The sequence below is a fragment of the Amblyomma maculatum genome, chromosome 7 (genome assembly GCF_055883805.1).
Source record: "Amblyomma maculatum isolate TAMU_Amacu chromosome 7, ASM5588380v1, whole genome shotgun sequence".
NCBI lineage: Eukaryota > Metazoa > Arthropoda > Arachnida > Ixodida > Ixodidae > Amblyomma > Amblyomma maculatum.
In genome coordinates this window covers 77,337,705-77,358,586 of record NC_139350.1, presented here as the reverse complement: position 1 = coordinate 77,358,586, position 20,882 = coordinate 77,337,705, and the positions used below count along the sequence as shown (strand labels likewise).

General features: G+C 45.1%; 1 protein-coding gene across 1 annotated transcript in view; it reads right to left on the bottom strand.

Annotated features, from left to right (window-relative positions):
* LOC146183686 (fatty acyl-CoA reductase 1-like) overlaps positions 1-10,473 on the bottom strand; it is a 42,933-nt gene extending 32,460 nt beyond the window's left edge. The window contains exons 1-3 of the mRNA XM_084608399.1: positions 10,329-10,473; positions 2,368-2,519; positions 1,457-1,573 (exon numbers count right to left, since the gene is read on the bottom strand). Coding sequence (XP_084464525.1) covers positions 1,457-1,573; positions 2,368-2,519; positions 10,329-10,473 — 414 coding nt within the window. The remainder of the gene's footprint in view (positions 1-1,456; positions 1,574-2,367; positions 2,520-10,328) is intronic.
* Between the last annotated feature and the right edge of the window lie 10,409 nt (positions 10,474-20,882).

Here is a 20,882-nt window from a genome sequence, read left to right as displayed (position 1 = left end):
CGTTCTAAAATGAAGACGTTAGCGGGAATTGTGAAAGCGATGTGAACAGATTTACTAACTTAATTTATTCATCTTTTGCTGAATATTGATACTTCCTTTTGATTCATCGTTACATATATGTTCATGTTTAAATATGCAACACAATTGAAATCATTTTATTTCATTTTTTGTCAGAGATACATCACTTAGTGTGCATCTTTTATAGCCTGAGATCGTAAAAGCTGCCGCGCTGTTGGTGTTATTGTTGTTGCGAATGTAAGAAAGAGGAAACGAAAATGAACGGGCTTGCTACTTACTCTGTAGCTAAGCCACCTCCGCTGCCTCGTGCGGACAGAGGAGATAATAGAGAAGAAAGAAAGCAAAAAAAGAAAATGGAGAGAGAAATTCGCGCTTCGCAACAGCCGTCATCCACCACCGAAGCGGTGGCGGGTGCAATAACGGCCTACAACAGATAAAATTTCGGTGGCAGGCTAATCCCCGGCGCAAACGGCGGGTGCCTATCATTCACAGTGCCGTAGGGCCAGGACCAGCCACCCCTCCCTCTCCTGTTGCCATTCAAACGTGTAAAAAGCTGAGAGAAAACGCAGTATGCACCACGGAGAAAAAAGGATAAAAAACATTCATATGGGACATTCACTAGTTTGATTATGCGTTTCTGCGTCATTCATTTTCGCTAGTGTAATTCCTCATTTCATTTTAAACAGGACAGCCCAGATAAAACCTTTTTCAGGAAGACCCTGCATTGATGCCTGAAACAGCAATAGGCCGGAAAAATCGAAACTTTAAATGCAAATGCTCAAAGGGGACCCCTTAATGCCGAATCTCTTGCAATGAAGATTGTAGAAAACAGACCACAATATAATCTAGCAGGTCAGAGCATTCGTGGTAGTTCCGGCACCGCAACATATCAAGAAACCATACATTGTATCCCAAAAGGCTCCATTTTTCAAACCAACGTACATGTATAGCACGGCAGCACAATGTTTTCTTTTCTGCTCTAACAGATCAATCCTTCAGAATATGCTCTGCCATGCTGGCTCACTGTATTATCTGCCAAGAAATTTGTTTCTTGACTGCGACAGCCGCTTCATAAAGGCATTACCGTGCTATTTTCCTCGTAACATGTAATTAGCTGCAGTACCTTCATAGTACGCAGACATAGCCATGCCCTGAGAAATAGCATTAACGTGAAGCTAGAGTCGGCTGCAGACAGTGCGGCACGCCGCATGACGTTACAAAGTACAACAACACTTCTGCTAGTATTGTGGCCAATTCCACAGTGCCGAAAAGATGTTTGGGCTAACGCTCTTCTAAATCTCATTCTTAAGATGTTGCCAATCTTCCAAGGTGAATATCAGGTCACTTAAAAAACGTTCAGTGATTAACACGTTAACAGCGAAGGCCCCCTTTGCAAATTATGTTTTCAGACAGGAAGGAGCCTGATGGCAACATTTACCTCAGAGTTTAGCATCGTCTGAAGCCTCGCCGCCGGTTCTTCGCCGCGTTTTCTTCGTACGAGGAGATAGAGTCGTTTCAATCCAGGACAAGACCGAAGCAGTTTTTCAACCAGCACCTGAGACACAAGAGAACATTTGTGTCCAGTGGAATATAAAAAAAGCTGAGGTTATGACGAAGTTCGCTTTCCTCCAGCCAGGAAAGAATACCTATTTCAGTCTTACGGTACACTGGAGTATCCAGACGGCTAAATAACGAAGTGCCTTCCCAAGACAAAAAGCGGTAAAAATATGACTGGAACATGTTCGAATGGAAGCTGTATGAAAATGTCGTGTTCGACAGAAAATACTATATTATACATCTGCCCTGCCTTTCCGGATACGTGAAGCGCAGAAAATTCCAGGGTAGGCAAGACGTAGGTTTCTCGACACTATCGGTGCCATTTTTGCCGCTGAGCAGGAACCTTATTGATATCGCTTCGAAGGCGGTCTAAATACTTTGCACCTGCCCCATCTTCTAAATGTGCAGTCTTTGTCACAATTGTACAGCCCGAGAGGTCTTCTTCTAAGCTGTGCAGTGGCGCTTCTTTAGCACTCACGGAAGTGCTTTCCCTTGCAAACGGCCGGTAGGACAAAACATCATACCTTCAGGAAATGTGGAGCACTGAGAATGAATTACGAGCCATGCTGTATGGCTCAGAAGCAACGTCTCTGGCTTTTGACAGACTACATTTTACTGCGGAATTTTGCCTTAATATGCCGATTTCATTGCCCCCATCAGATATCCTACTAGGCAGCAAGTTCGGAAGCTGCAACAACTGTGCATTAACTGAATTAAGCATTACTGAAGTGTTGCGACAGCTATAAACATTGCTGAATGCGTGGGTTTGGCAATTAGGACAAATATACCGACCTTTCCAACGAACCCGGTTCCTCCAGTGATGAATAGGACGCGATCATGGTAGAAGTGCGCCACAAGGGAATCCTCTTGTCCTCCGGCAACAACTGCCAACGGTGGTCTCAGCTGCGGCTGATCGTCCATGTTGGACTGTTCTGTGTAGGAAGCTGCAGCGTAGAAAATAATTTCCAAGTCAAAATGCATCCAAGTTAATAACAAGCTACACCTAGTAAAACCAGTTATAAAAGAATGGAAATCATGCAGCCATCAAGAACGTTTTATTGAAGTAATCTTATGCCGTCTTCGTATCGGACACACCCACTTGACTCATAACTTCATCCTAGCAAAGAAAGACAAACCCATTTGCGAACACTGCGGAGAGGTGGTCACCATAAACCACATCCTAATATCCTGTATAAAACTCGATCAACTTAGAAAAAAGCATTTCCCACAGTTCTATGACAACTACATTCCCCTACATCCTAGCTTACTCTTAGGAGAAAATTCACTGGTTAAAACGTCTTCTCTCATTGATTTCTTAAAAGATGCCTACATCCTAAACCTACTCTAGTATATTAAAATAATCGCTCGCTTCCTTTCAACAAACAGATACGCTAACCCCGAGTTTGGCGCATGATGGCCTTAGCTGCCTATGTGCCACAAAACACAACACACAACACACAACAGCATCCATATGCACAAAAAAATATTCGCAGAATTGGCAACGCCGGTATGAACTACATATCTTTGTTGTAGAACATCTTATGTATTGTGCCTAATTAGTTCTCAAACATGTACAGGCTAGTGTTTCCTACAGTGAAGCTTAGTTTTCGCAAATGCAAAGAAGGTTAAGCATATGCTAATTGATTAATCAGTAAGTTAAATATATGGGTTCATGCCCTTTCCGTTATTGGGGCTTTTGCAATGATTATCGGGCAGCAAAATATTTCGCGTTCTCTAAATACGCGTATTTCTTATACTCTCAAAGAAAAACCATGTTCGTTCAACCGAACTCTTTTGTGTTCTGAGCAGTCGGCTCGACCGCTGCCTATATTTGTATTTTTTCCAGTTTACGCTAAATAAATAGCCGAGCAAAAGTATTTCCAATAAACTGAATACCCCCGCGTATGATTAAAAAATAGCTACGAATGTTCGCCTTATTATTACGACATTGGTTTAGTTTTTTGTTTAAATTAGTTTCCTTTTAGACAGCTAAGCACTAGGTCGCATTGCATAAATTCAGCAAAATTGAACAAATGCAACATTAGACACCACCTTTCTTCCCTTAGGCCTGTCTTTCCTTAGCACTGCTCTCAGCTGGAAGGCAACCAGAATTCAAGGCATTGTGCGCATGTTGTCACAAGGACTCTCAGTGATTCTGCAGAGGCTATTAGAAAAGCAGTTCGAAGTTACCACACAACAGATGCGATGCAATTCAGTACGCATAGAAGACAGTTAAGGCGTGATCTCAGCCATTGCTAAGTGCATTCTCTTTTCTTCCACTATCAAGGTGTCACAGCTGGTAGTAATACAGTAATCCCATGGGTTGTAAATTACCTGCCAGCCCAACACGTAAGACTCGTCTAAAAACTGTGCATAGAAAAACGTAAACTGCGCCACCGGGCGATAAAAAAGAATTTGTCAGAACGGGTAGGAACACAGCACCAAACATAGTTCCTTCAGCCGCGTAGCTTATGGAAGTCTGAAACGATGGACCGGCATTACGAATATTATCGTTTCACGAAATCTCCTAATTGTATCAACAGAAATAGTTTAAGCCGGAATGGAATCCATCTTGGTGGCGTGGTCAGCATTACCTCACTTCTGGTGCTAAGGCCCTGTTGCTTATTTTGAAATATGCATGGTGGCGTTTCCTGAAGCTTACGCGTCCAAAAAACTACGCAAAACGTTTTATCACAACAGAAATTTTGTGCCGTTTTTTGAACGGCAACTTGTTCGGAAAACAGAATTTTCTTTAGTAACATCAGACAGAGTTTCGTGTAGTTACAACCTAAATGTACTACATAACTAAACAAAAGTCGGACATTACGACAGAACTATCGAACATTTATCAGTAATTTTGACGCGGTTTTGTAGTTTTTTTTTTTCACTCAGTGTTAAATATTTTGTGTAAATATAGAAACGTTTTACTCAATAATTGTAATCAACAGCTGCTGTGGAGCAATTGGTTAGCGCTGTACGTCTGAACCCCTATGACAGAGGTTCAAATCCTAATTTTTCTTGTAGTTACTAGGTTACATATATATATATATATATATATATATATATATATATATATATATATATATATATATATATATTACAAGTCTTCGTGGAACACGGGACGTCGGGGACACTGTGTCAGCAGTCCGTCGTCTGGCTCAGCGCGCACTATTTCCTTTTTTCTTTCTTTCCTAGCGCATCTTCATCTTCTTTGCGGCCCGTTACCATTTCATTTACCTGTGCGCAGCCTAATTGCGCCGGGGGAGTTACGAGGTCTCATGAGTATGGCAGGGTTTCAAGCGCGCAACGTAGGAAAGTTCTGTTTTTTTTTTTTTTTGGCGAACGAGGACCTGTCGCAGTGCGGCGTGCAATCTTGTAGGTCACATCACTGATGCGGTTAATAATTACGTGAGATCCATCGAAGTGAGCCAACAGTTTCTGGTGAAGGCCACGCCTTCATAGCGATCATCAAATCCAGACAGCATCGCCCGGAGCGTAGGTAACATGCCCCACGGCGCTTATCGCAGCGTTCTTTGAAGCGCTCTTGTGAAGCAATGGTCCGCAGGCGCGCCAGTCGCCGAGCTTCTTCTGCGAGGCACACAGGGTATCAGCGATGCAGGGTTCTTTGGTTAGGGAAAACGGCAGTATGGTGCCCAGGGTGTAGCGTGGTGGCCGGGCGTAGAGAAGAATTAAAGGACACAAGTAGAGAAAACTGGGCGAGTTGGATTCGATTCATCTTAAAGCAGCGCGAAACACAGGACGAAAGAACAGGGGACGACACAAGCGCTTTCTAACAACTGAATTTTTATTCATAGAAAGGTATAGTTATATAGGAACTAAACACATATTTTGGTTTGGTTTCGTTCCTATTTGGTTCTGTGTTTGGTTCCTATATAACTACACCTTTCTATGAATAAAAATTCGGTTGTTAGGAAGCGCTTGTGTCGTCTCCTGTTTTTTTCTGTCCTGTGTTTCGCGATGCTTTATGATGAAATAAAGGATCATAGCCCATAGTATCATGAGTCGCTGTATTAAAGGCATACGTGACAAAAAGCAGAAAGGTGTACCAGTTACTGTGATCCGGAGCCACGTACATTGAAACCTTATTTGTCAACGTCCTGTTTATGCACTCCATCAAGTCGTTCGTTTACGTGTGATAGGGTGTGGAGCGGCGAAACTTCGTTGCACATAGACGTACAGCGCCTCGACAACACGCCATGAACTGACGCCCACGGTCACTTATTAGAACTAGCGGTGGTCCATGGCGTAAAATAACTGAGCGGAGCAGAAAGAGCGAGACTTGGTGGGCTGCAGCTGATGGGATAGACGCCGTTTCGCAGAAACGAGTAAGATAATTGGCGCAAGCGACAATCCAGCGGTTGCCAAAGCAAGACTTTGGAAATGAATCCAGTAGATCGATGCCGACTTGCTCAAATGGCCCACTGGGAAGTGGCACAGAGCGCAACAGCCCAGCGAGAGCAACTGTAAGGTGTTTGTGGTGCTGACATTGGTGTGCAACTGGCCACATATATCTCTCATTGGTCGATCGAATTTTAGGCTAATAAAAGTTGGGCGCGGCGGAGCGTCCCAGCCGATCCGAGATGACCGGACGTGGGATCGTCTTGCGATACACGGAAAACAGATGAACAGAAGCTTTGGGTAACTACAAGTAGTCAACGCGGGCCCACTGAAGAATATTTTTCTCCCACAGGATACCAGCGCATAGAAAAACGGCCGGTACCTGGACCGGTCTACGGGGCGTTGCAGAGAGGCGTGATGTCCGGATCTTTTGCTGTTCCGATTTAAATACTTGAAGGTCCGGAAACTCTGCAACCACAACCGAAATGCAATCATCGATTTTGTCGGTGTTGCACTCAGAGGGGTCTAGGGGAAGACGTAATAGACAGTCTGCATCGGCGTGGCATCGGTCGCTCTTATACACCATCTTGAAGGCACACTCCTGGAGGCGAAGGGCCCATAGCGCGAGACGACCATTGGGATCCCGAAGGTTGACAAGCCAGTAGAAATAGTGATGATCGGTTACAATTCTGAATGGGTGGCTGTGTAAGTACGACCGATACCGCCGGATGCCGAAGACCACTGCTAGATATTCCTCCTCAGTAATCGTGCAGTTCCGCTTGCACTTGCTTAAAGTACAGTGTGCTTATGAAATAACATGTTCTTGCTCATTGCAGCGCTGAATCAAAATAGCCCCAACGTCAACGCCACTCACATCTCTGAGAATGTCTGTCGGCGCTGCAGGATCGAAGTGGCGTAGAACAGGATGCGATGTCAACAGAAACTTCAGCTGACGAAAGGAGGCTTCACATTCGGAGTTCCATTCGAAAGAAGCACTTTTTCTTAACAGACTCGTCAGCGGGGAGACAATATCAGCAAATTGGTGTACAAAACAACGAAAATAAGAACATAACCCTGGGAAACTGCGAACATTCTGACAATCTGGGGTGGCTTAAACGATTCGACAGCCTTCATTTTCTGGGAATCAAATCTCACACCATGTTCGTCAAGAAGATGCCCGAGCACCACTGCCTGTCGCTCTCCAAACCGGCACTTCTTGGAATTAAAAATAAGGCCGGCGTGACGCAAACAGTCTAGGACAACAGCTAGGCGTTCGTTGTGTTCGCTGAAAGCCTTTCCAAAAATAACTACATCATCTAGGTAACACATACAAATATCCAATTTTAAACACCGAAGCAGCGTGTACATAAATCATTCAAAAGTTGCAGGCGCGTTGAAAAGTCGGAAGGGCACAACATTGAATTTAAAAAAAGGTTTTTCGCGTGACAAATGCCGTTTGTTTTCTTATCATCAGTGTGCACAGGAATCTGCCAGTAAATGTATCTTAAAATCACCGCAAGAAAAGTCCGATGCAGCAGAAAGACAATCTAGGGCGTCGTCTATGCGAGGGAGGGGATACACGTCTTTCTTATTGATGGCGTTTAGACGTCGATAATGCACGCAGAACCACCACGTACGACCCTTCTTGCGCACCAGATTTTCAGGAGCCGCCCATGGACTGCAAGATTCCTGAATAACCCCTTGTGGAGCATTTCTCGGACTTGTTCATTGAGGATCCTGTGCCCTTGCACTCGGATGCTGATACTCTATAAGGTTTCTGGAGGAGCGGGTGGTAAACACCGGTGTCGATCATGTGACGAATTCAAGAATCAGGAATAGAAGCAGGCCCAGAGTGCTGGGTGAAGTAAAAACAGGTGAGTATTGCAGTAGGAGGTCCACCAGGGCTTAGCGTTCAGTACTACTCAGACTGGCATTCACCCTGCTAGCAATTGTCGATTCTGGTGACGAAGACGGAAGATGTTCGGTTGAAGTGACTCCGAACGATGCCACAGCGGTGGGCATATCATGACCACAGAAGGCAAACTTTAATCCAGCTAGTAGAACCGCAATCTCAGGGGAGCAGTTGATTGTCCACAATCACGCACGGCCGTTTACCACAGATATCAAACAATGAGGTAGAAGCACATTCGTCTTAACACACGCCAAAGAAATAGGCGGTACTGGGGCTTCAAAGGTGTCATCATTATGAGGCGATGGGCGAACTGGGACGCACACTGAAGTTCACGATGATACGACTGTGTCTTCGGAGACGCTGAATACAGCTTCCGCATCGCACGAACTTTTTAGGAGATTAGGCACAAGATTCTGTTGAAAATAAACCGCCCACTTCGACAGTAAACTGCAGGTCCAAGCCTAAAATCACATCATCGGTGGAACGGGCAATAACAATAAATTCCGCTTGAAAAACTGGTCCGCCCAGTTCGACTTCTTCACTACACACTCCCAAAAGCTGCAACGATTAACCGCTAACTCCACAGAATGTTAATGTAGGGACACACTGAAACATAACTTTGCGCATTATCAACTGTTTAAATCCTAAATTCATTACTGAAACAGTTGCACCAGTATCCACAAAAGTCGATGTGACTACACCATTTAAAGACAGGTTAATTTTGTTGCATGCGCCTCCACCTAGATCAGCCCGGTACCATTACAATATATATATATATATATATATATATATATATATATATATATATATATATATATCGGCATATGTTTGCTTTCTTGTACCTTTTTATGCGCTCTTAAGTGGTTTTCTTGCATTTTCGTCTTTCTTTTTGGACAAGTAGTATGTAGCAGTCGATTCAAAACATCTCACGTGGTGTTCCTTTTGTTTAGGCTGGGGGACATTGTACTAAAAATCGCCGACTGATAAGCCTCCAAACAACCCGGAACAGCGGGGCTCTGTACCGTTTAATTTCTTAAATACGCTCAATCGCGCACTCTTTTGGGACTCAGAAAGACCTCGTCTATTTCGCAATCTTGTCGCCTTTAATAAACTGAAATAGCGTTTCTGGCGTCCTCTCATTCATCCTTGTACCAGACAGAGCTATTACTGCAAAAGCACTAATACGAAGATTCCGAACCTAGAAAAATCGTTTAACCCTTGTGCGTCTGAGAGCCTTAGCACTAGCAAAGCAATAGAGCAATCGAAATGAAAAACCGTTGGAGCGGACCGTATTCAAACATAGAAATTTCTCGTGGGAAACGAGTACGGAAACTCGCAGCTATCGCCATTTATTTTTTTTTAATTTTATGTTTTATAAAAATGGTAAATAAAAAGGTATGATAAATTCACCGTCAGTGGTACAACAATCTTGGCCTTGGTTAGGAGCTTCGCAGGAGCGGACAGCCGAGAAGTAATGGCAACAAACGCATCACAGCACTGGACGCCTCTCTCATTCTCCCACACTCCGTCTTAATACACAGCGATTCGGCGGCAGCAATACTTAGCCGCATTCACCTTGTCTAGCTGCATCGGCCTTCCGGGTGCTTTTACCGCCACTGTAATTGCTTGTTGGCAACATTAGAATTGCATCCTTGGTTTGTTGGAATGCCGTATCGGAATCCTTGGACCACCGACCTCAACAACCAGTAATGAGTTGGTAAGTACCCGTACGCTTCACAGAAATAGCGTCATCGCTAAAATATAAATTGGGCACATACTGCAGGACTGTCTTTTAGGTAATGCAGATTTTAGTGGCAGCTCTTGTGAGGCGAGATGCTCATATTAAGTCGACGTGTAGACAGGGCTGTGGGGTGGGTGTGGGCAACGGGTAGGCGTAGCCTACCCGAGGCCATGTTTTCTCTTTCATTCTTATGTTGCGTAGCCTTGCGCGGTCTGCCATCTGTCCATCTATATAATGAAATAGTACGGTAAAAGGAGACCTCAGTCGTGATGTCACTGAGTTCGGACCAATTAGCACACCGCCTTCCTCCTGTCTCCTTTCTTGATCTGCTGTTTTCCCTTTATAATCAGTCACGCAATCACCTCGTCCGGGCCGTGCAACTGAAAAATATGGTCTTACGAGCTGTTTTGGTAAAACCAAAAACCACTGCACACCGAAATCCACACAATCACTCACCCAACGCTCCTACTATCCCTGGCCGTGAGCCATCAAGACGGGTTGGAGATCGACGCATCCAACCACAACATGCTGCCTGATGTGATTAGCTAGCTTCATACTCCCGCCTCCAGCGCTGACTAGGACAAAACGTTTTCCCCTCGAGTAAAACTGTATAAAAAATCTTGGGACTTAAGCTGGCACTCAGGTCAGTTGAACAAATTATGACTCGACACCACAAATGACCATATGAACAAGAATATTATTCCTAACTCTCTCCAAGAAAGGAAGCGATGATTTGCTCACCATCTTGGGAGCGTTGACGCTCCCTCGTGGCTCCGGGAAGTCGCTCAATTGTTGGCGTTACGAATGCTGAAGGCCGGAGCGACGAAATTGTCGTCAGCTCTGAAGCTTGAGCGAGCTCAGCGTCTCCGAGTCCAAAAAAAGACATCCGTCTCGCGGGTTGAGTTACTTAACGATTACCCGAACACAAAGTTCTACCAACCTTCGAATGACTACCCTATTTTCCGGTTATTTTCTTGCTAAACAAGGAACTCACGGGGCGAGCCGCTCTCGCTGCCTTCACCTTTCGGGATCTCACAGACTGCTTATGTTTCTCCGTATTACAAGGAGAGGTCCGTGCAGAACGATTTCCCAGCCAGATATATAGCTTTGAGTGCCCTCGCCCACCTGCACCATAGAGCCAATAAAAAACCCACTCGGTGTTTCCTCCTCAAAGTCACCGGTCCAATCATTTTGATTTGCACTCCCTTCCCAGCTTTGCTGCTTGTTCTTTCCAGACACACCTATGCTTCATACATTTTTCGCAGACCTTCGGAGTTGTTTACGCAGCTTGACGCCGACGTTGTGCCAACAATATTGGGTGTTGATGCGCTTCGCATTACCTTCGCGGTCCATTTGTCGGCCCCCTTGACAACTCTGAACCTTCAGGCAGTGTCTCATGCGGGCAGCCATGCATCGTACACTATCGCTCGACTGAAGCACCTTTTCAGCCGGTCATGCATTTTGCGTCCTCTCCCATCAACTGGCTGAGCGCCGGGTATCATTAAATGCAGCTTGGCTGTGTCAAATCTCATCGCATGCTGTAACTCATTGCAGCAGATCAGAATTCGTCACGCTTTTTCAAAAGCTTGACTGCCTTTTGCTCAACGGTTTTCAGCGCTCTTTTTTGTTTTTCCTTCCGCGGGGAGACTATAGGGGCACTATGGGCAAAAAAGATAGTTTTCTTGACGGCCGAGCTCTTTGAAGATTTAAGAGGTTAGCCATCGTCTACACTAAGGGCGCAATGAGCCAAGTGTCGTTCGCTTATCCGGTCCCGTTGTTCTGTTCCATAGACTCGTTTAGCATATGGCTTATGGGATTTAACCTCCCAAAAAACTCCGCTTATGAGCAATGCCGCAGTGAAGGATACCGGAAAATTAAACAACCTGAGGTTTTTAATGTGCGCTGACGTTGCACAGCCCACGGACGCCTTGCTTTTCGCCTCCAGCGAAAAGCGGCCACCGCTTCCAGTATTCAATTCTGCAGCCTTGGGTATAGCAGTTGAGCATATTAACCGTTGCATCACCGCAGCGCGACGCTGATATTAGCTGCCTCTACAGAACAGAAAAAAAAAATCTTCGTGTATGCCCCTTGACATCCCCCAGTCAAAGTGAAAGCGTCTGTCGCAGCCTGAGAAACACCAGTGTTTTCAGTGAGCAACTGCGATTGTGGCTGCATTTTAGTGCCGAACCACTCATAAGTTTGTTGCTGCCAAGAAAAAAAACTACCTGTACGCCGCTTGTTAGGCAATAAACTGCTCAATCACTTCTACCAAAAATATGCTGGCATCCCTAGTGAAAAACACCATATGAGTCACAATAACCTCGTACAGATTTCTCATACTAAACTCATACAAATCTCCTTAATTCTCATATATTTATCATATGATGAATGAGTCTAGTAAGAGATTATATGAGATTTGTATGAGATTAGTATGAGCTTATTGCTGGTTGGTTGGTTTGTGGGGTTTAACGTCCCAAAGCGACTCAGGTTATGAGAGACGCCGTAGTGGAGGACTCCGGAGCAGCCCGTAGAGCAGCCCGGGCGAAGTATGTACCACTAAATTTAGCTACAAGATCCACAACGGTATACACGGACGCGGCTCCGTATACAGGAAGCTCACATAATAGCGCAGTGGCGGTAGCTATGTATTCTAACCTAAAGGAACTAGCTAGCGCCTCAGTCAGGGAATGCGCGGTAACCGAAGGGGAGGAGCTGGCCGTTTCTCTTGCGGTGATAGCCGGGTATCGAAGCAAGACGTCCTTACCATTCTTACAGATTCGAGAGAAGCGTGCAGTAATTACATGAACGGCCGCATAGGTCGTGCCGCGCTCAGGCTCCTCCAGAGCGCGACCCCATCAAAAGTCAAACACAACATCTACTGGGTGCCAGGACACACCGACATAGCGGGGAACGAACGCGCCGATCAGGTAGCTCGAGGGTACACAAGCCGAGCTTCCTCCCAGTCGGACGATCTACCCGAGCGAGTCGGCCCTACGTACTCAGACATTCTGAACTACTATAAGGGGGTACGAATCCGCTATCCGCCGCCTCATCGGGATCTAAAACAACAAGAGGCAGTTTACTGGCGAAGACTGCAGACAGGAACATTCCCTAACCTGCATATCCTAAGCAAAATTTACCCGTCACAATATCGGAAGACCTGCCCATGGTGTGGTAGCAAACCTTCCTTACACCACATCACGTGGCAATGTAGAAATAACGATAGCTTTTGTAAAGACCCGAGTGCGGAACAGTGGGAGAGCCGTCTCTCCAGCGGCGATTTGGGTTGTCAACTAGGTCTAATCCAGCACGCCCAGCGAGCAGCGAAGCTCAGCGGAGCCCTGGAATAGGGGCACCGACCCTATGAGAAGACGGAAGATGGACCTCTTCTGCTACTAGCACAAGACCCTCCTAGAGAAACTAACGTATTTCCTATCCTATCCTATCCTATCTAAGATACGCTTATTGAAGCATTTATTTATATTATTAGAAACTTTAGGTAACACATTTTCTATTTATTTATTCTCTGTAACATTTCAGTACATAGAAAAAAATTAAATACACAGAAAACCAGTTCTGGATAAGGCAACAAGAGAATGTGAAATAGGTGATCCCATGAAGTAGGCACGTTAAGAAAAATCTTTAGGTCAACGGTAACGAAAAGATGAACATTCAATAGTCAAGCGCCCTAAATATTATATTGCCAATGATTATGCTAGAAATAAGGCCCCGCAACCTATCCAGATCTTCTTCTGAAAGCATAGATGCAAGATCGAAGTGAAAAACTCTGGGAAGCTTGCACTTCGGTTTCTGAGGGCCTTGGTTTCCCCCAGAAAACCCGAACCCGACGAACGAAGAGCCCAGTTACTCGAAATGGCATGCACCGTCACGAGATTCTCATTCACCGTGGTTGCTGAAACGGCTGCTGATGCGAAATCGACAAAACAGCATATAATAACGGAAGCTCCTTGATGATGAAAAAACAAGTGGTACATGAATCATCCAGCCGGTCAGTAAGTCTTATGCTTGTGAGCTTGGTGAAAAGGCCGCGAAGCTCGACGCCTTTCTTTCAGCTACCCACAGACCATTTAAAAGATCATGAATGAGGTTCAGAAACTGGTGACAATCAAGCTAACTTAACGAAGAAGAACATGACTGCAACATCATAGTTTATTTTTAAGATGGAAGTGTATCTGTAGCCAGTACTGTAGACTGGATATCTTTGTTTATTGCGTTTTCCATTGTGAATAAAATATAGCGGTGGTTCAGGGAAAGACCCGCAAATGCTCTTTTTTTTTGCGGAGTTCATCTGACTGGTCGAGAGCATATGAGATGACGTTGTAAAAATCACCTCTTCTAAAGGTTCAAAACCTTTATATGGATGACGAGTGCACCAACTTCAATGGATGAGAAATTCCTACTCACTGCATCTGCCATCTTGATGTCAATGGCCAAACAACGAACGCGTTCTTCACTGTCGAAGTTATCTTTCAAGCATCAATTTCTCCTTTGACCCGGTATATCTCGAACGTGATGTGAGTACAACTAGAATCGGCTAAGCCAATATGGATCTTTGTTCATTCTATAGGGCTGTGAACCCAACTCATCGGCATGAGGGATACAGGCTTCATCGAAGCAGAAACGCAGCCGTTGCAGTGGGTGTAATAAATTAAAGCCACTTCAGCGGTCACGTTCTCCAGCTTTTTAGATTCGTGCTGCAGTGTCATGGAAGGAGCTCAAAAGAACTCTTAATCTGATCTCATCGCTCTACTCTAACCTAAATAAGGGCCCTAAACACCTTTATGTCCTCGAAAAATTGAAGCTGCCCTCGAGTTGACCTGAAACTTGTTTACCCAAACAAAGATCGGTGACTCGCTCATGAATGATCTTTGCATCTGTATGCTGAAATTACTGAAGTCATGGTACTAGCTTGAAAAAGCATTTACCTAGATGGTTTTAGCATAGTTAGTGAATCTTATTTAGTTTTACAACTTTGCGCCTACTACAATACCGCATGTTTCAATGCCAATTTCACTGCAGCGGAGAAAAGATTCTCTACTATTCACCTAAATGTACGTAGCGTGAATAATAAGGGCGACCAACTTGAACATTTTTCTCCTCTTTAAATGGGAATTTTGATGCTGTTATTTTGACTGAAACTTGGGCTACGTCGCATGAAGATCATTTACGTTTGGTTGATCATAAGTATAACGGCCTTTTTAGGCCAAATCACAGAGGAGATGACCTTGCTGTGTATGTAAGGGATGTTTATCCCCACTCTGTTGTTGATGAATTTACCACTCTGGCACCGAGTGTTGAATGTTTGACCGTTGCCTTACCACACGTTATCATTGCTGGTATATATAGGCCTCCTGCGGGCAATAGGATGCAGTTCTTACATTTCCTTGAGAGCTTTCTTTTATAGGTCAGTTCCACAAATCTCCCACTTGTCTTGATGGGCGACATCAACATAGACTTAGTGTCTGACGATCTACACTCTCGTGAATTTTTTAGTCTAATCTCCTCACATGCTTGTTTCAATAACATAACTCTCCCCACTAGGATAACACCTACTACGTCTACACTACTGGATATCTATGTTACAAATGAGAAATCTCCTGACACTGCATCTGGCGTACTCTCTGCCGATATATGTGACCATTTACCCATTTTTTTTATTTCATTTCTATTGGACGCAAGAAAAAAGCCTATAACAGACCTAAATATGAGTTCCGAAATATTAATGATGAAAAGCTATGCACATACAGGTCCTTTATTGAAAGTACTAATTGGGATAGCATTTATGAGATAGACGACGCTAATGTGGCATACTCCGCATTTCTAACAAGTTCTTGCAGTGTTATAACGAGGCTTTCCCCATTCGAGTTTCGACTCGCAACCCAAAAAAGTATAGGAAACCCTGGATGAACAAAACGCTTTATAAAGACATCCAACGCAAAAACAAGATGTACCAAAATTTTTCTGCAAACACGCGATGTTCTCCTCTTCAAAGAATTTAGGAAGTTTAGAAATAGTCTGAATGCTAAAATGAGGCATGCGAAAAGTGAGTATTATATAAACAAATTTTTCCAGATATATAGTGATGGAACAAAGTTATGGCGAGAGATCAACCAGGTAATGCATAACAGGAATGCTGTTGAAATAAATGAAATCTTAACCGCCAGTGGTACGCTATCTGGCTTTGAAATGATAAATGCAATGAATAATTTCTTTATTAATGTCGGAAACCCACGAAACAATGCGCTGGGGAGTAGTCATGTCTAGAGTGATCCAGTCTGCCCTTTACCTAACTCTATTTTACTAAAGCCTGTCACCGCACATGAAGTCGACAGCATGATTAAAAGCAAAAAAAATAACGTGTCTGCTGGGTATGATGAAATAAAACCCATTCCATTAAAACATGTGTCGACCGCAGTGTGTGATATTTTAGTGTATATCATTACTCTAATATTACAGAGTGGTGTATTCCCAAATGGCCTTAAGGTAGCCCGTCTATGCCCGGTGTATAAAGGTGGAAATAAAAGTGAAATTTCCAACTATCGACCAATCTCTGTTCTTCCGGTAATATCTAAAGTATTTGAAAGAGCAATTAACAGTAGGCTAGAAGCATTTTTTTTTCTAAGCACAACGTTATATACCTCTCTCAATATATGTTTATAAAAGGTAAATGTGCAGAACAAGCATTATTAACCGTAAAAGATAGGATCATTGAAAACATTGAGCACCGTAGATACACTCTTGGGCTGTTCTTAGACTTTCGCAAAGCGTTTGATTGCGTTCAGCATGATATTCTCTTGCGAAAGCTGTCTGACTAGGGCGTAAGAGGCATAGCTTCTAGTTTGCTGAGGTGGTATTTAAAGGCCCACTGTCCACCCTCCGGTCGAAAATATTTTCTTCCCCGGTGAATGTGAGACTTCGCCCCTAGAACGCAAGGCCGCAAAATGTTTTTGAAAAGAGTAACTAATAACGCAGTTACAGGCACCGCAATCACCCGATTCTATCATGCCTCTCTCCTTCCGTTCCCTCGCAAAGGCTTTTCACTCTCCTGCCCGAGGTCGTCTAGCCTCCGCAATACAAATTCCCCTTCCTCCTCCGCGTTTGGCGGGAGGTGGGGCGTGGCTCTCCGCGAGCGCGAAAAAAACAACGGTCGAGGGGGCGCGCGCCCCTGGATTCAGTCTGGTCGTGGCGAGGGAAAAGCGCGCTGCGAGCGGTAGGCACCCATCCTTCTCCCGTCAGTCAGCGAGACGGACCAATGGACATCGTTCGCGGTATGTACGTCACTGCTGTGGCCCGTCGGGCCAGCGCAGGAAACGGGGAAGCTGGCTTCCCAGAGGAGAGCATGAGAGAGCTTTGAATTATATTTTCGATGCTTTGCGGCGAGCGTGTCACTGTAGAATTTTGCACAGACTATCTCCGGTACCTGATCGAAACACTGGGCTCCTTTGCTTAAAAGGGCCTTCCCTGGACAGTGGCCCTTTAAGTAATAGATCGCAGTACGTGGTAGTGAATGGTATCTGTTCTGACAAACAAGTTATTAAACAGGGTGTCCCTCAGGGATCTATATTAGGACCACTTATGTTCATAATCTACATTAATGACATCTCTCGGATACTTGAATCACCTGACATAGTCATGTATGCAGACGACACTAATGCATTCTTTACAGCCCGTTCCTTGCCTGCTCTAGAAGATATGGTAAATTCTTACCTTGAAAATCTGCATATCTGGCTACAGGCTAATTGACTTAGCCTAAATCTTTCTAAAACGAATTATACTATATTCCGACAAATAAATACTGTCGATAACTACCTCTTAAATGTAAGATATGAACAAACACAACTTAAACTAGTCAATAACCATAAATTCCTCGGTGTTTGGTTTAATAAAAATCTTTCATGGAACGCTCATGTTTCCAAACTGGTTGATGACATCAGCAAAGTTGCCGGTTGCCTGTACAAGATCCCTAGTTTAGTACCGGTTTGTGTCAAGCGTTCAATATACTATGCGTTGTTCTATTCGCGGCTCACATATTGCATCCTCATTTGAGGTACCACAACCTACAGAAACCTTAAGAGATTAATGGTCGTTCAAAAGAGGGTTTTAAGAGCGATTGAAGGGTATTATGGTAGGCCACAACATTTGCCTACTGTACCGTTATTCATCAAGCACGATATGCTAAAAGCCAACCTATTTATTATTTACACTTGTTAAAACACATCCATGAGCACAGGCTACATGCATCAATACCAGATCATAGCCTAGTGAGATATGAACTTCGAACCCACAAGAAACGTACCCCTGATGTTCGAACAAACACTAACCTACCAAGTTCCCACTGTTCTTAACAGGCTCAATCTTATTGTTGACTTCTCTGTTAGAAGTAACACGTTCAAAGGTAACATTAAAGCATACCTAATTGCAAACAATATTGAATTTTCTCCAATCTAACATTTCAGATTTTTGTATGTTGATCTTAACACTTTGGTTGAATTTTCTTGGTTGGAGCAAATAAATCAATCGCCTATGTTAGCAGCTTATGACTGGATGGCAAATTATTATTCTATTTTATATGTCTGTAATACTGTTTATTTTGTTTTTATTGTGTACTTCTTTTGCTGCTGTGGTTTCACGTGTGTCACAATCTTTTTGCGGCATATGCGTTTTTTATTTGTGTTAGGTTTATATGCCTAGATTGATAATGTATTATTTCACTGGTCTGTCAAACTTTGCTTGAGTGCCGAGGCCTCGTCAGGTTTTTCAACCTTTCGCCTCGGCTGCCCCTTTCTGTAGAAATAAAAAAATAAAGGAAAAAACTCTATTCTGATAAATTGACCGTCATCCTTATATTTTTGGATAGTACCCTGAGGCCACTAGGGCACAAATACAAGGCCATCCTAGCAGCTAAAAAGACAACAGTGGACCTTTGTCCTGTGATTGAGACAACTACGGAGGCAAATAAGATTTACGTGGAAGCTTTGGACAAAGAAGCCCGAACTTCAGCATAGAAGTCCCACGAAGACAGCCCTTCCCTTGAGGTCATAGCAGAAGCGAAATGAGAGCAATCTGACCTCGTTTAAAGTACTATTTCCACAGCCCTCCAACAGAGTATTCCGCTTTGCCTGAGTCGCTTTGGGACCTATACCTTATGAAAAGACCAAACAAAGGCGTTAGTTTCGACAGTCTTCGGCAGCCGCCTGTCAGCGCAACAAGAACTCTGAAATCTTTCCACGTGCGTCTGTCACAAAATTACGAGAGTAAACTTCATGCACCCTTCTGATAGTCGGCTTGTCGCACAACTAAGAGCACGGAAAGATTTAGACTCAACTTAGAACATCGTCCGGCGACTCAAAACGGATTTCAAATCCACAGCAGCGAGAGAAACAAGATAGATATACTCATCCGCAGAGCCTACAAGACGGCACTGGGACTGTTCGAAACAACGAGCACCAAACGACTCCTGCAGCTAGGGGTGCACAACACACTGGAGGAGATAGCGGGGGCCCAACGTGCCGCACAGCTCGAAAGACTGTCTACGACCAAGGCCGGCCAGAAAATCCTGGACAACCTGGGAATTGGATATCAAGGCAGGGAGCAGACGCAGCTCTCCGTCCCCGATGAGATCAGGCGCAACATCAGAGTGGACTCGGTACCGAAGAACATGCACCCGGAGTATAACAAAGGGAGGAGAGCAGCGAGAGTCAAGGCGCTGATAGACCAGCACGCGGCCGACACACACGCACGCTACGTTGACGCGGCTGAGTATGCCAAGATACACGGGTTCACGACGGTCGTCGTCGACGCGACCGGCACCGTTCGCAAGACCGCCAGCACGAGATGCACCAAGGCAGAGCAAGCGGAGGAGGTGGCCATCGCCCTGGCCATCGCCGACCGCGACTGCCACACAGTGCTATGCGACTCGAGGCAGGCGGTGAGAAATTACGCCAAAGGCAGGATAGCGAAAGAAGCTGTGCGCATACTGCAGACAACCAAAAACGACAATGGCAGCAGACAAGTGAGAATCAAGTGGTTCCCGGCGCACGCGGGCGGGGCGTCAGACCGCAACGCCAACCACAACGAGACGGCACACGCCGAGGCGCGCGCGCTAGCGGACCGCGCCTCGGTCGACTGGCCGCTGTGGTTCAGCACCAAAGACAGAATGACGGACTACAACGAAATAACGAAGGTGTTCCGCCTAGCTCGCAGAACTCTTCCACCCCCTTGCTCGGGGCTCAGTCGAGAGCAAGCCGTTTTATTCAGACAGCTACAGACGGGCTCACTCCCCAGTCCGTTGCTGATGCATAGAATGTATCCCGAGACGCACCCGACAGACAAATGCAGTGTCTGCCGAAAGGAGACTGCCGGCTTCGCACACATGCTGTGGAATTGTACCCAGTACCAGGAACAAGCTAAGTCTAGGAGGATCCCGCCGCGACTGGAAGCAGCCGCAGGGAGCGACAATCAAGAGGAGCAACTCTGGGCCGTCCAGCAGGTCATCAAGGCGCTGGCCCGGCAGGGAACCAGCGAGCCGGCCACGGCGAGCGGGGACCCAGGCCGCGCGGCCGGTGCCCAGAGGACGACGTAGACCCCGCCCGGAGCGCGCGCGCGCGAGCGCGCGTTCTACTGCAGGCCCCGAATAAACGTTTTACCAATCCAAATGTCGGTGCCTCTCGTTGATCGTCACATCATCGGTATGTTTCCAAAGTCACAGGATGCCGTCGGTCATTTTTTGCTAATAGCTCTCACTGTAACTACACTCCAGTACTTTTCTTCGGCCCTTAACTAGATTTAGTCGCTTGAAAGAAAGCGGCTTCTTGCTAACCGTGTGAAGAAGTGCTGAGCATTGCCACTGAACGCCCCGCACTGCTAGATGCCGGAAATGGCACTAACGAAGAAGACGTCTTTACACAAAGCATATACAGGTCGTTCGGCCAAAAAGCCATCATCATCACCGTCACAGTCATTTAAATTGAGAAAACGATGTCGAAGGAGATTCGCACGTCATTTCATATCAAAAGTATGATGTAACCATACTTTGTGTAGTGTTCAGGGGGGTTTCACACCATTTCGCTTCCCTTTTAGCATCGATTTTCTAAAGTTTTATGGATACATTGGGAAAGGGATTCCAACTGACGCCATTAGCCCCTCTGACAAGTGTAGGTGTCCACTGAGAAGTGAGACTGGGCTTTCATTTCTCCAAAACCCAACTTATACAAGAAGTATAGGCCCCGCCGCGGTGGTTAAGGTTTCCAAATACTGTGTCGAAGTACCCAGAAT